The 14,115-nt window shown below is 34.1% G+C and overlaps 1 protein-coding gene across 1 annotated transcript; it reads left to right on the plus strand.

The window, feature by feature from the left end:
* Nucleotides 1–1,938: 1,938 nt before the first annotated feature.
* Nucleotides 1,939–8,190, plus strand: LOC141721718 (uncharacterized). The gene is made up of 10 exons (XM_074524780.1): nt 1,939–2,066; nt 2,895–3,421; nt 3,609–4,123; nt 6,164–6,214; nt 6,284–6,391; nt 6,958–7,053; nt 7,180–7,278; nt 7,360–7,419; nt 7,506–7,574; nt 7,741–8,190. The coding sequence occupies exons 2-9, from the start codon at nt 2,899–2,901 to the stop codon at nt 7,569–7,571; spliced, it is 1,518 nt and encodes a 505-aa protein (XP_074380881.1). The 5' UTR covers nt 1,939–2,066; nt 2,895–2,898; the 3' UTR covers nt 7,572–7,574; nt 7,741–8,190.
* The last annotated feature ends 5,925 nt before the right edge of the window (nt 8,191–14,115 follow it).

The raw sequence follows: 14,115 nt of genomic DNA on the forward strand, positions 1-14,115 counted from the left end.
ATAAAAACAGATTCATCCAGAAATTCGGGATAGACTGTGCTGCCGTTTTAAGTAAGGTGAGCTTCCCTGCCTTTGAAATACTCTTATTTCGCCAACCCTGCATCTTCTTCTTCACGCTTTCCGTTACCCCATTAAAGATCTCCATTTTCCTCCTGCCTATGTGCATTGGCAGTCCTAGATAATAGTCTGGGATGTTTACCTCATGTACCTCCGAGATATTGCAGACCAATCTCCTGTTGTTTGGCGTAGTATTTTTACTGAACACCACAGTTGATTTGCTAAAGTTGATAGCTTAACCCGAGATACTCTCATACCTCATCAAAATATTCTTCATAATACTGACCTCTGATTCAGTAGCTAGAAAGAAAAAGTAGGAATTATCGACAAAAAGTAGATGAGATATGGCTGTCGCACATTCATTAATTATGAATTGATTTTTACACAAGGCATATCTGAATATGAGGAGGTAAGTATCTCCTCAATGACGACTGTTCATAGGTATGAAAATGGGTTAATGCAAAAATGTATAATCACTATACAAAAATTTGACTTTTTGTTATATTTTACTAATTACTAAATCAGCTTCAAATCATAACACTATATGTGGTTAACATATCTCAACATGGTCGAAATCATCCATTTTTCGAAGTATGTGTATTTATTTATATTTTGTAATTCATGGATTTTGTTGGCAAATTAATTCATATTATTCAATTATTAATTGCAGTATGCTATTAAAGTTATTGTTGATATTCATATTAAATGTGCAGTAAAAGAAATAGAGCGTACACCCTATATGATTATAAGATATGTTTTATTTTTGCATGAGCATGGCGGGAAGATGAAGTACACGATAATCGTATCTTAACCGAGGCTATAACCGAAGGGAATTTGATTTTTTCACATCCAAATGAGAATACATTATATCTTGTAGATTCAAGTTATGCACAAAAAAAATACATGGCTTTGTACTAAGGGTCGAGCATTAGATATCGCCTTGCAAATTGTTATGGAGGTGACGACAACGAACTTATACCACGAAATTCTTAAGTTTAACATATTTATTCTTCTTCTAGAATGGTTACTGAACAATCATTCCAGGTGTGAAAACTAGATTTATTATTTTAGCAATATGTCAGTATATAATATAGATAAGCAATTTGATATCGTTCTCACTATGATGATTATTCATAATTATATGAAAATGACAACGTATTTCGAACAACTAAAAGATAAAATTATATTTTGGAGTATTCTACTTCAAGAATTTATGTGATGGATAAACGTGGATAGTTATAACTGAATGTGCGTGGATTTCGCCGTGTAATAATATTGTTAATAGTATTCATAATTGAACTAGATGATATAATTTCTCAAATTTATTCGTTTGGTGACTGCGATAATTTTAATTTTTTTTAATTTTGTAAAATTATATATTTCTAAATAAAAATATTTTAATTTTTATAAAATATACTTATAAGTCACTTTACTAAACACCTAAATTAACTTAGAAGAGAAACCGTCGAACATAAATTTTAACATTTTCGTTAAAAATTATCTATCACTTACAAGTCAGTTATTATATTTAAGTTATAACTAATTTCTTTTAAAATTTTACGAACAAGTTACATATGTTACAAATTTCCCCTTTTTATCAAAAAATTAACTTAAAAACAAAACGGATAATAAAAAATTTATTACACTAAGTAAAATAAATATAAAAAACAGTTGATAGTCAAGTACGTACTCACGTAACTTACGTGAGTTCAACGTTCAATTTTTTTTAAATATATATGCGCAATATGTATTATTATAATTATATAACGTATTGATGGATATTTTTCTCTATTTAAAAATATATTATACCTTGTTTAAATAAAAATTAAACTAATTACTAATAATTTTTTTTATTATTGGAAATTAAAACCGAACCGAATCTGAAATTAATATTTCTAAAACCCTGAAGCGATATAGTAGGGCCTAAGCTTCTGTTCTAAATAATTAGGGTTTAAATGTTTCTCTAAACTCCGGCTAGTAACGGCGGCGCCACCGGCGAATCTAATCAGGTATCTCATTCTCATCATATCATTTTATCACTCTTCAATTTCTAATCTCTGTTTTTGATTTTTTCAATTTCGAATCAAAATGAATATAAATGACTGTGCGTGTAACTGTGTGTAAATTCGTGAAATGTAATGACGATTTCGCGGTTTGAACCTCGATATTCAGTTTGTTATGCAATGATTCATGTGAAAGTAGCTGATCTGTGTTTTGATTTACGAAATGTGATTGCTGTTGTGTGTATCGAAACTCAAAAGTCAGGGTTTATGGTTTTGCTATACATAAATGTATGCTCTCGGAGAATTTTATTCGTTTATTGGGATTAATATTGATATGTCGAGGTTCGAAAGCTAGGGTTCATTGTTTAGCTAAACATATACGGTTAAACCTCGATAAATGTATGCTCGTGGAGAATTTTTATTCGTTTATTGAGATTATTATTGTTATGTATGAGGTAAAGATAGACAAGTATGAATTTATCCAGGTTATGTATTGATTACGTGAGCATATATATGTTATTGTAGATTTTACTTGACTATCGTGAAAATTGGATATAGTGATGTGTTAATTGTTAGAAGTTTTGATTGTATTATTACATGGAAGGGTGCGTGCAATTAGAAGTTGTGAATTTTAAGAAGTGACTTGTGTTTTTTTTTGTCTCATTTTGTCTATGTAGCTCGGAAATTATGGTGGATTTTTGAATTGATAATTAAGCCAGACCCACTAGCCAGAGTGTGAAATTAATCTCACTAAAAGGGAATTTGATTTTTTCACATCCAAATGAGAATACATTATATCTTGTAGATTCAAGCTTTTGGTAATTGTTGTTGCAGAAATATGAGCAAGTTGCGAGGAGTTTCGTATGTTTTGACGTGTTCTCGTCATATTCGAAGCGCACAGTTGTGTAGATCGGTGTCTGATTTCCCATTTCATAGACCGTTAGTTACTTTTAGGCCTCATTTACAAGATGTAGTACCCCGGGTTCCTGATTCTCTGTGTGGAACACGGTCTTTCTGCAATAATGCTGCGTCGATCCCACTATCGCTTCAGGCACATGTGGAAAGACAGAAGCAGAAGGAGAGGGAAGAGAGGATCCGAATGGGGTTGGATACTGCAGACATTGATGCTGAGGATAATGAGGATTACTTGGGCGTAGGCCCGCTTATTGATAAGCTCGAGAAAGAGAAGATTAAACACCCTCCAAATCCTGACATAGACATGATGTTCGAAGAGCCCACAGACTCTGAGAGCGATGAAGATGATGACAGATTTTCTCCTGAAGCTGTTCAGAAGAGATCTGATGATTTTGAAAGGAAGTTCGAGCGCCATAAAGAGATTATTAAAAATTTCACGGATGCTAGTAACCTTCTAAATTCACTTTTTTTTTGGGTTTAATATGGTCATGTACTCTTGCTGTTGAATGACTACTTTCGCTATCGTGGTTTTGTGTTTGTGTTAAACTTAAGCTTAAGCTGCAAAATCTCAGTGAGGTTCGAAGTTAAAGTCCTCTACTGTTCTGTAAATTGATTGGCTTCTGTTCTGTGCAGAGACTCTTGATGAATCTTTTAAATGGATGAATAGACTTGACAAATTTGAGCAAAAGCACTTTAAGCTTCGTCCTGAGTATATAGTAATTGGTGAATTGATGAACAGACTGAAGGTGGCTACTGGGAAGGATAAATTTCTTCTCCAACAAAAATTGAACAGGGCAATGCGTTTGGTGGATTGGAAGGAAGCTTATGACCCAAATAATCCTGCCAATTATGGGGTATTCCAGCATGAAGATGAAGCTGCTATTGAGAATGAGGAATTGGAGAAGGAACAATTGATGCGACGAGCTCAACTTGATGACGACGATGACATGGAATTTGACAGCATGAAAGAGAGGGATGATATACTGTTGGAGAAACTTGAAGCTATTGATAAAGAACTCGAAATCAAGCTTGGGGACTTGGATCATACTTTCGGAAAGAAAGGAAAGGTCCTAGAGGAGGAGATCAGAGATCTTGCTGAAGAGAGGAACTCCTTGACTGAGCAGAAGAGAAGGCCTCTTTACAGAAAAGTAAGCGATTTGCTATTTTTCCAATTATTCATACATGGACATGTTCCCGAATACCTTTTTCCTGTTGATATCTCTGCATCATACTAATTGGATCAATTGGACATTTTGTTGAATATGAAGTGTAGTGCTCTAGAAATTTATTCCCGCCTATCTTAATTTAAAGTATTAGTATATTCAAAAAAACACAATTTTTTTGTACATGGCTCTTGTAAGTGTTTTTATTAATGTAGTCTCCCATATGGCCATATCATTGTCACTTTCTGTCAGTCATTTTATCCAGGATCGGGGTTGCAACCTCCTCACTACTGCTCCTAATTTATAATCTTGTCGAATTATTTTTTCCTTTCTGAGTTTGGTAGCTGGAACCTAGTTCAGAATTGAAAGAGCGCCTACTTGGAACAAATAGAGTCTGAATTATGCTGTATGCAACATTATGGGGGCATTTCTAATGTTTAGTATAATTAAGATATTAAATTGTTTCCTTACATGTCATATGAGGTAGGAACAGTAATAAATAATAATGGTTTTACAGCAGAATTGAAATGGTGATTAGGAGTGCTTTATTGTTGAGTATGCCTAACATGAATTTTGTTAAAGTTCTAATATGTAAAAATGATACCTAACGTCAACCGCGCATGCTCTATGAAATGATTTTTTTAGGACTTTTTAGGTGTGATATCCTATATTACGTAGCATTTTAGGACACATGACTTCATATTTAACATCAACTTTTTTTGTCATTTCAGAGTGCACTTTTTAGGTTTGCCTTGACATATATCTCAATCTCATAGTTTAGGCTAGCTGAAAACAAGCATTCAAAGTTAAGTTAGAAACTTTTATGTGATCAAGCTGAGGCTTGGCCTTTTTAGTTTAGACTTCGGAGTAAAGAAATTACCCGTGATGTTTTTTTTTTTTGCCATAAAAATTACCCATGATGTTACTGCAGGGCTATAGTATATTTAGATATGGACGCCAAGTCTGAAGCTTCTAGTTATATTTATCTTTAGCATGGATTAAAACTGTTCTCAGTTTATGAACTATTGTTTTGGTGACAACTTTGGCTCTATATTTCTCCGTGTTCCAATTTATTGAGTCCCCAATCTACTATATCAGCTATAATAATTATTTATTAATTTTAGGTATTGGTCAACTAACATTTCAAATAATGGTTCTTGTAATGTTTTCATATAATTCTAATGTATTTTTAGAATTTGCCTTTCACATGAACTTATGTTTAACATTTTTAATAAGCTTTCTTTATTTGTCTTGTATGTATTGTGCCTTAAAGAGTTGAAGGTTTAGATCGGTTTAAGATTATAGATTCTTAAATTGGCCTTGTCCTAAGTTGCTTCTCTTTTTCCTAGATAAAAACTTTGGGTCCTATCTCCTTATATATCGACCTAAACTCATCTCTCCTATTCGAAGTATTCTCTAAAGTTTCATCATAGATTAACTGCAGAGTTTAGAAGTCTTCTTAATTGTATTGGGTGTTCTAGTTCAAGGCCTCAAAAGCTCACATCAATTGGTTATCCAAATAGTTTTGTCTTCGAAGTATGGCCAAATAAACAAGTTAATCAAGCTCTTGCTTGGTTTCGGGAAATGTTTGGTTGACTTTTATGATGTTCAAATTAACCCTAGGTTTCATAAGATTATAGCATTGCTATCGAAGTTTAAATTTCACTTGGTCAGAAGTTAAAGAAATTAAAGGTTTCAACTTATAAGCATGACTTAGCGATCCAGCTTAGTGCCATATGTATAGGTAGGTTTGCTTCAAGAAATTTTGTCAAAATCGATTTTTATGTTAAGAATTCTGTGATGAATGAGAAGCTTCTTTTGCCCTAAAGGGATTAATAATAAAGGTCATTGATGAATTTTGTTTTTTTAACTATTATGTCATCTCTATTAGGAGTTTTTTGAGAATAATGTGTAGTGTATCAAATCATGGATGGATCATTAGTATGCATATATATGTGTGTGTGCATGGACGTTTGAAAATTTATCATCACTGTCATAGCCATTGACTTTATAAACTTGTTGCAGGGTTTTGATGTGAAAATAATCGATGTCAATCGAACTTGTAAAGTCACAAAGGTAAAACTTGCTTCTCCGCGTCTTACCGTATTTATAATTAATCTGCTCATGTTGCGATCGTTGTTATAGGGAGGTCAAGTCGTAAAATACACTGCAATGTTAGCCTGCGGTAACTACCATGGTGTTATTGGTTTTGCTAAAGCAAAAGGGCCCGCAATTCCCGTTGCCATTCAGAAGGTATGGGGTGTTTTTACTTAATTGTTAATGATTTATTAGCTTACAATATAGCAGTTAGTAGCTTATTGGGCAAATTGCTGTAATAAGGATGGTTGTTTATTGGTCAAGTCAAATTCCTAATTATGTGGATATACCATATTCCTCAATTTCTTCTATATGCACATTAGTCCTCGTGTTACTTGCGTTCTTGATACGAAGACTTGATGAGGAGAATTTGAAAGGCTTCATTTTGCATTTTGGTATCTATTTAGTTTTGCTCTATTACATTTGATTAGATCACATCATATGAATACATCAAATTTCCAATTGAGTATTCACATAAGAGTAGTGCTGGAGGTACCAAAACAGCTCCCAAAAAACACATGGCATGTTTTCATTGGTGGGACTCATATTAACACACTTGGGGTCCTTTACATTTATGAGAATCAACCAATCACAAACCAACACCTCATTTTTTGGGAAAGTTTTGGGAATTTTTTTTGGTACCTCTAGAATTACTCTTTCATATAAACATCCATTAAGTATTTATATTGTATTTATAATTTGCTGATCTGATTTTGTAACAGGCGCATGAGAAATGCTTTCAAAATCTCCATTATATAGAGCGTCACGAGGAACACACAATTGCACATGCAGTGCAAACATCATATAAGAAAACCAAGGTATTCAATCATTTGGTATTTTTATATATATTTATGTGTGTGTATAATATCATTGTGAGAGAAAGGACCTTTTGGTTTGTTATCGTGTAACAGTAGCTGAGCTGTCAATTTGTCCCATATCTGCAGGTTTATCTTTGGCCTGGCCCAACTACTACCGGAATGAAAGCGGGGCGAATTGTACAAACTGTGTTAAATTTAGCTGGCTTTAAAAATGTAAAATCTAAGGTATGGAATCCCAATTTGTGTATTCACGATGTTTCCTAAAAATGGCATAGTGCTGTTGTTTTTAAAATAAGTGTCATGTAGGTTGTTGGATCAAGGAATCCTCATAACACAGTTAAAGCTCTTTTTAAGGCTCTAAATGCAGTAAGTACCTTCAGTACAGTGTTATTACCAGTTCATAATTGTTTTGATCTGTATTTTTGCTAATTATTTTTCCTTCATATAATCAGATTGAAACCCCTAGAGATGTCCAGCAGAAGTTTGGGCGGACTGTTGTTGAGTCGTACTTGCTGTGATAGGTAGGAGAATGCTGTTAATAGTTTACTGATAAATCAGTCATCAAATTTATCCCTTTTGCAATACATGAATGCTTCAGTGTTTTTGTCTTTTAAGGCAACACCATTATTTAAACATTAGAAGAAACAGAAAACTGATTTACCTACACTGATCCTTCACAATATCCAGGTAATCATGATCTAAATCTCGAGCATGCCTAGCAACTGACCGATAGAAATTTTTGAAGGGAAACTTGAAAGGCCCTTGGTTACTTGGACCACGGCATTAAAGTCAGCTCAGAATACGCAGTTTACATATGGAGTAACGAGAACGTTAAGTCGTGCTGGTGACCAAATTCTATCACAGGATTATCAAGTTTTAATGTGGTGTCATTTAATAAAATCCCAGCTGCATGTGGTCTGTAGTAGTCCTATATATGACAAATATTTGATCAGAGCAACTGCACAGTACAGCTTAATATCCTTCTCTCGAAAATCTCCGTGAAGACGGGTGATATTATTGACATTCTTCATTTGTGAGGAAGTGATGATTATTGAGTAGAATTAAGAGACATTCATCCAGTGGCAGGGATAGGATTAGAGATGCACAAAAAAGCCATCGGATCGGGCTTTATCATGATGAACTTTTGGTTGGATCCTAGACTGGGGAATTCAGAAAAGTTTTTTGATAAATGATTCATGAACCCTTTTCTGCAAAAATACCATCTTAAATTTTGTATTGAAAAAGAACGTTTCACAACTTTTTGCAAAAATGGAAATTTTAAACTCATGAAAGACTGAGAGTAAATTTTTAATCTTTTTGTGATTGAAATTGACTTTATATAGCTTTCTTTTGAAGTATGAATATTTCACTGTAGTAAAATTGCAAAGAAATTAGAAGAAATAGTAAGATCTTAGGTGATATCCTAAATATTTAATACCCCTTTATTTTATTAAATATGCAATGAAATTTTATAAACACACAACTAAAAAAGTCATACTGCTTTTAAATACGTAAAAAATACTAACAAAGATAAAATATATATTACTTCATATATTTACTATCAACTTTTTAATTTTTAAAAAACTTATAATGGGAAAAAAACTTGAAATACATATATGTATTCCATTCGATGAGGAAACAACCAAACGTATACCAGAACTAATAACCTCAAACCTAATAACTCATCATAGTGCAAAAAATTCGAAACCGAAATCCGATCCGGTCCTATCCTATCCGAAAAAGGTGTGAAAAGCCGGATTCGAAAAAAAACTTGGCCCGCAACTATAAACGGGCTTCCTTTTTCCTTAAAAATTCGGCCCGATCCAAAACTTGGAAAAATCGGTTAAAAGGTCAGATTTAAAAAAGTCCTAAAAAAATTTCGACTTGGCACAATAATAAATTAATTAATTGTAACATATTTCTATTATTATAATATTACATGTGATGTCTTATTTAAATTTAAAATTTTAGATTAAATAATTATTGTACAAAAATTTGCCCAGCCCGCAGGATAAAAACATGTCTCATATTTTTAAGAAAATTTGTCCCAGCCCGGGCCGGTTTCCAAGAAATCCCGACCCGGTTCTGTAAGTCATATGTCATAGGCCTATTTGTATATTCGAGGATTCAACTCAACTCAAATAAGAATATAATAAGTAAATAGTGGATCGACCGTCAGAGAGATCTCGCAAAATAATATTTGTCAAAGGATTCAGAAACAAGGTTCGTCTACAGACTTGAGGAGTTAATTCACTGGAAGAAGTTCAAGAAGTTGATCATGCCTCAGTGATATAAATCAAGATCGTGGATTTAATCAAGTGACAGAGATCTCGTCAGAGTATCATTAATTACAAGGATTTAATCTGAAGAAAATCAAAGTGTCAAAGTCAAGACATGAAGAAACGTCACGGAAGTTAGTCACTCATGAACCAGACAGTACATCGAGTGTCAACATTGAAGTGGTGGAATTGATTCATAATTTTCAGTGATTTTCAGAAGATCTGCAGAAGAATGGGTGCTGTTGGAGACTAGAATTAATTCTCTATTAATTAATTAAGTCATCTAATTTAATTAAGAAAATAAATTATATTTGCGAAGAATAATTTATTTATTAATTGAATTAATTGATTAATTAATTCTGAATTAATTTTAGGAATTTTCAGAATTTAAATTGGATTAAAATCTGCATTAAATCAGCAAGACAATTGAAAATGAACTAGCATGACAATCAGGATTGTCATACCGATTGTCATGCTAGGTCATTTTCAATAGTCTCACCGAAAGTTACACTAGGAGAAGGATTGTCTTGCTAGTTCATTCTGATTGTCATGCTAGTTCATTTAGATTGTCTTGCTAGTTCAATCCATTGTCCTACCGAAAGTCTTGCCAGCTATAGTATTGTCATGCCAATTCAATTCTATTCGGTTGTTGATTAAAAAGAAGCAGAGAAGCAGCAACTCAATAATCCAGAACACAGAAGTCAAGAACAAAGCAGAAAAGAAAAACAAGAAGAAATATTTCATCTTTTCATCTGCATACTTCAAGATTAAATTTCTAGATTGTAAAGTTAAATCCAATCCACTAGAAATCTTTATCTTGCTCTTGTGTAACAATCTAGCGGATTAAAATCCCTAGAACTTAATCTCAAATCGCGTTTAGCATTTGATTCTAATTATTGCAAAAATAGAAAAAGTTCATGTCGAATTTATTCTAAATTTGTGATAATTAATTTGAGATTAATTCCTTGTAATCGATACAGTTGTTATAACACCTTTCAAGTTTAATAATATTCTTATTTAACTTGAATTTTGTTTCACATTTTTTATTCCGCATTTAATTCGATTATTCGGTACTGTTTGTATTCAACCCCCCCCCCTTCTACAAACACATTGGGACCTAACAATTGGTATCAGAGCCTTCTGATTAACGAACAAATCAAGATCCTAGACTTTTGTGATTTTTCAACTCCTTGAATTTTTATTTATTCAAAAATTCATAATGACTTCACAAAAAGTTGGAACCGTTAAAATTCCACTATTTGATAAAGAAAATTATATCATGTGGAAGAAGAAGATGCTATTATTTTTACAAGTTGCAAATCCCAAATATCTGAACTTGTTAAAGAAGGGTCTAAAAACTCCAATGGTTATTGAACCAGATGTGATAGTAGATGATGTTGTGATTACCAAAGCTAGAACCTATCCAAAAGAGCCTAAAGATTTTACTCCTGCTGAGAAGGAAGAAGCCTCCTTGGATGCCAGCCTTCAATTAATATTAATTGATTCCCTTGATCCCTTGATGAACAGACATGTGATGAACTGTAAAAATTCCAAACACATGTGGGAAACTATTGAGGTGATTAATGAAGGCACAGAGGAAGTTAGGGAGAACAAGTTGGAGATCCTAACCTCTGAGTATGAATATTTTAAATCAAATCCAGGAGAAGGAATTACTGAAGTGTTTGAGAGGTACAATGCATTGATCAACAACCTGAACATAAATGGGAAATATTATTCAATGAGGGAGGTCAACAAAAAGTTCCTTTTAACACTGCCAACTCATCTTGAACATAGAATCACTGCCATTAGGGAAGCTAGAGATCTGAGTGAGATTTCTTTGGACAGACTCTATGGAGTGTTAAAAACCTATGAGTTGGAGCAGATTCAACAGAAGGAAGTCTACGGGAAGGATAGAATGGTCAGCACATCTACTGCAGTTGTAGCTGAAGGTCAACAACAACAGCAATCTCAACAATTGGAAAGAATGGTACAGTGTTCCAAGGCTGAGGAAAATATGTTAGTAGCAGAATATGATCCTCCTACTACAAATCAATCAAGTGATGATTTTTATTCCTTGGAAGAGCTGGAGCAATTGGAAGACGAGTCAATGGCCCAAATTGTCAAGAGATTCTCCCATGTCAGATTCAAGAGGAATCCCAAGCTTAAGTACAAGTCCAACTACAACAAATTCCAGAAAGGTGGATCTTCATCCTCTAACACCAGCAGTGGTGGATACAAAACAGGGATGGTTGATCGGAGCACCATCAGATGCTATAACTGCAATGAGTTGGGACACTTTGCCACAGAATGTAGGAAGCCAAAGCAAGTAAGAAAGAACTCTGAAAGGGCTTATCTGGCAAAGGGAAGAAGCTGGGATGATACTGACAGTGAAGATGAAGATGAAGGAAATCTTGCTCTTATGGCTATTGATGGAAAAGCTTCATCGTCAAGAATAGAGGTAAAACTTTCTGATGCTGAAATGGTTTATCATCTAAGAGGTAACTTAGATTGTGCACGTCGTGATAATGAACTGTTAAGTTTACAGATCACAGACCTTGAGAAAGAGGTCAATGAATTAAGACTTGTGCACGTTAATCAAGACAAATTAAAAGAACAAGTATCTTTTCTAGAGAATAGAGTTGACTGTTATAGAAAACTCGAAACTATTCTCAAAGACAAGATCACCGGTCTTGAGACTAAGGTTAGAGCCTACTTCAATTCTTGTTTGAAGGCTAAAGAGTTCTACAGTAAGCAATCTGTTAATCAAACATCTGGAATAGGTTATGATTACAATGTTGCTATTGGAGAATTAGGCATAAACTCCCCTCCTCGTGTATGTGCTAAAGGGAGGGAAGTACCACATGTGCTTAAGGGTATTGATGAACCCCTCTATAAACCATCAATTGTTGAACCATTTGATGCGACCTCTTCTGTTATTCAAGAAGAAATACGTGCTGAAGATCTTGCTAATGAGAAGATTGTTTCCAAGTCATGTGAGTCGAAAGTTCCAGTCAAAGTTGTGAAAGCAACTGAGATTAACTCAGACACACATGAGTTGGATAACAATAATGCCATGTCTACCATGCATAAATTGCATGCTGTTAATCACTCTCATAGAGCATGTAGTATTGCTAATTGTATGTCTTGTGCTTTTAATATGATGTATGCTTATTTTAATGGTAAGCATGTTTCTAATGATAAGACTACTCTTCGTCAGCATGTGAATAACAAGAAGCATGATAGGTCAAAGACTGCTAGTCCTTCTAAGGCTATAAAGGAGACATTTGTGCCTAGGATTAAACAGAAATTTGTTAAGGCTGTTTACAAGGTCAAATGTTCAGTCATTCAGAAAGTTGAGACAATTAAGATTAAAAATGTTGTTTTGCCTGACAAAGGACAGTTCTACAAGTATGTCGGGCCCAACCAAGTTTGGGTTCCGAAGAAGGGTTAATCCATTTGTGTTGCAGGGCATTAAAGTAGGTGAAACCAGAAGTGTGGATTCTTGACAGTGGATCATCAAGACATATGACCGGAGATAGAGCCCTGCTATCAAATGTGATTGAGAAAGCTGGCCCCCTGGTTACCTTTGGAGATAACAACAAAGGTTTATCTGAGGGATATGGCTGTTTGCAAGCTGGATATGTTATCAGTGAAATTTTGTATATTGTGCTAGGTTATTATCAGGAAGCAGTATCTAACATATAGCACCAGTGACGAGACTTGAGAATATTACGACATATCAGGCACTTGCTGCACATTACACTTGGAATTGTACTCTAGTAAGATGTGTACAAGTGTACTCCTGGTTGGTGAGTTAAAAGAGGAAGTCAGTGCACCACAGTTCATGGACTTTGCAGCTGCAGATCTATTGGACTATGCAATCTCTTCTTCACAATCTTACTTCAGGTTGGTATGAACTAGTATACTGCTCAAGCAATCGTCAAGGACATGGTATGGCACTCTAACTGCAGTTACAGTTTTATATGAACTAGTAGAGTCGTCATATTTATAACTATCTTATCATTAGGCACAATCATATTGTTTTATATGTGCAGTGATATATTGATAATGCAACATAACAATTAGTATCTAAAGTACTTGACAAGTATTGGTCAATGATATGTTGTTAACATTATATTGCAGATATTTGTAAGCTTTTGACATGAATGAAAATTACTTAGACTTTACCCTAAGTGATCAATGTTTTATCAAAAACTCATTCATATTGAAAAACAAAATCAAACTTCTTTCTACATTAGTGATTTCTTATTTCATGTAAAATCTTTTGAAATCACTATTGTACATCATTATCTCTATAGTGCCATTTATTCTGTGGTACAGGTTCAGTCTCCAATGACTTTCTTTCATTGACAGTCATGAGGTTGAAAACCCACAACGTCTATCCCAGACTGTAAAGACAAACACAAAAACAGAACCAACCAACACTCTCTTACCACTAAATGTAGTATGAATGAGCGTGAGGGAGATAGTGCCTAGTGCACCACATAAGGAAGGTTCTGTAGTCAACCCAGTAGCTCTGTCTCATACATAGATGAGTAGTATTTAAACCGAGACAACTGCTAGCCCCCATACATCTTCTCAAAAAGATGTAATGGCTAAAAAGGCACAAAAACAGTTACTAGATTCATTCTCTCAACAGGATGCGTCTATTGAAATTTTGCCTGTCGGCCAAGGTATCCGATGTAGTGTCACCACTTCAAATATAATCAATTCTTGATGCACAAGGAGAGGTTACACACACAAAGGATGAGTTGACGGAAAC

Source organism: Apium graveolens, chromosome 4 (assembly GCF_009905375.1).
Source record: "Apium graveolens cultivar Ventura chromosome 4, ASM990537v1, whole genome shotgun sequence".
NCBI lineage: Eukaryota > Viridiplantae > Streptophyta > Magnoliopsida > Apiales > Apiaceae > Apium > Apium graveolens.

Coding starts and splice junctions, on each gene's coding strand:
- LOC141721718 (XM_074524780.1), top strand. CDS start 2,899: ATGAGCAAGTTGCGAGGAGTTTCGTATGTTTTGACGTGTTCTCGTCAT. Junction 4,124..6,163: donor GAAGGCCTCTTTACAGAAAA/GTAAGCGATTTG, acceptor AACTTGTTGCAG/GGTTTTGATGTGAAAATAAT. Junction 6,215..6,283: donor GAACTTGTAAAGTCACAAAG/GTAAAACTTGCT, acceptor TCGTTGTTATAG/GGAGGTCAAGTCGTAAAATA.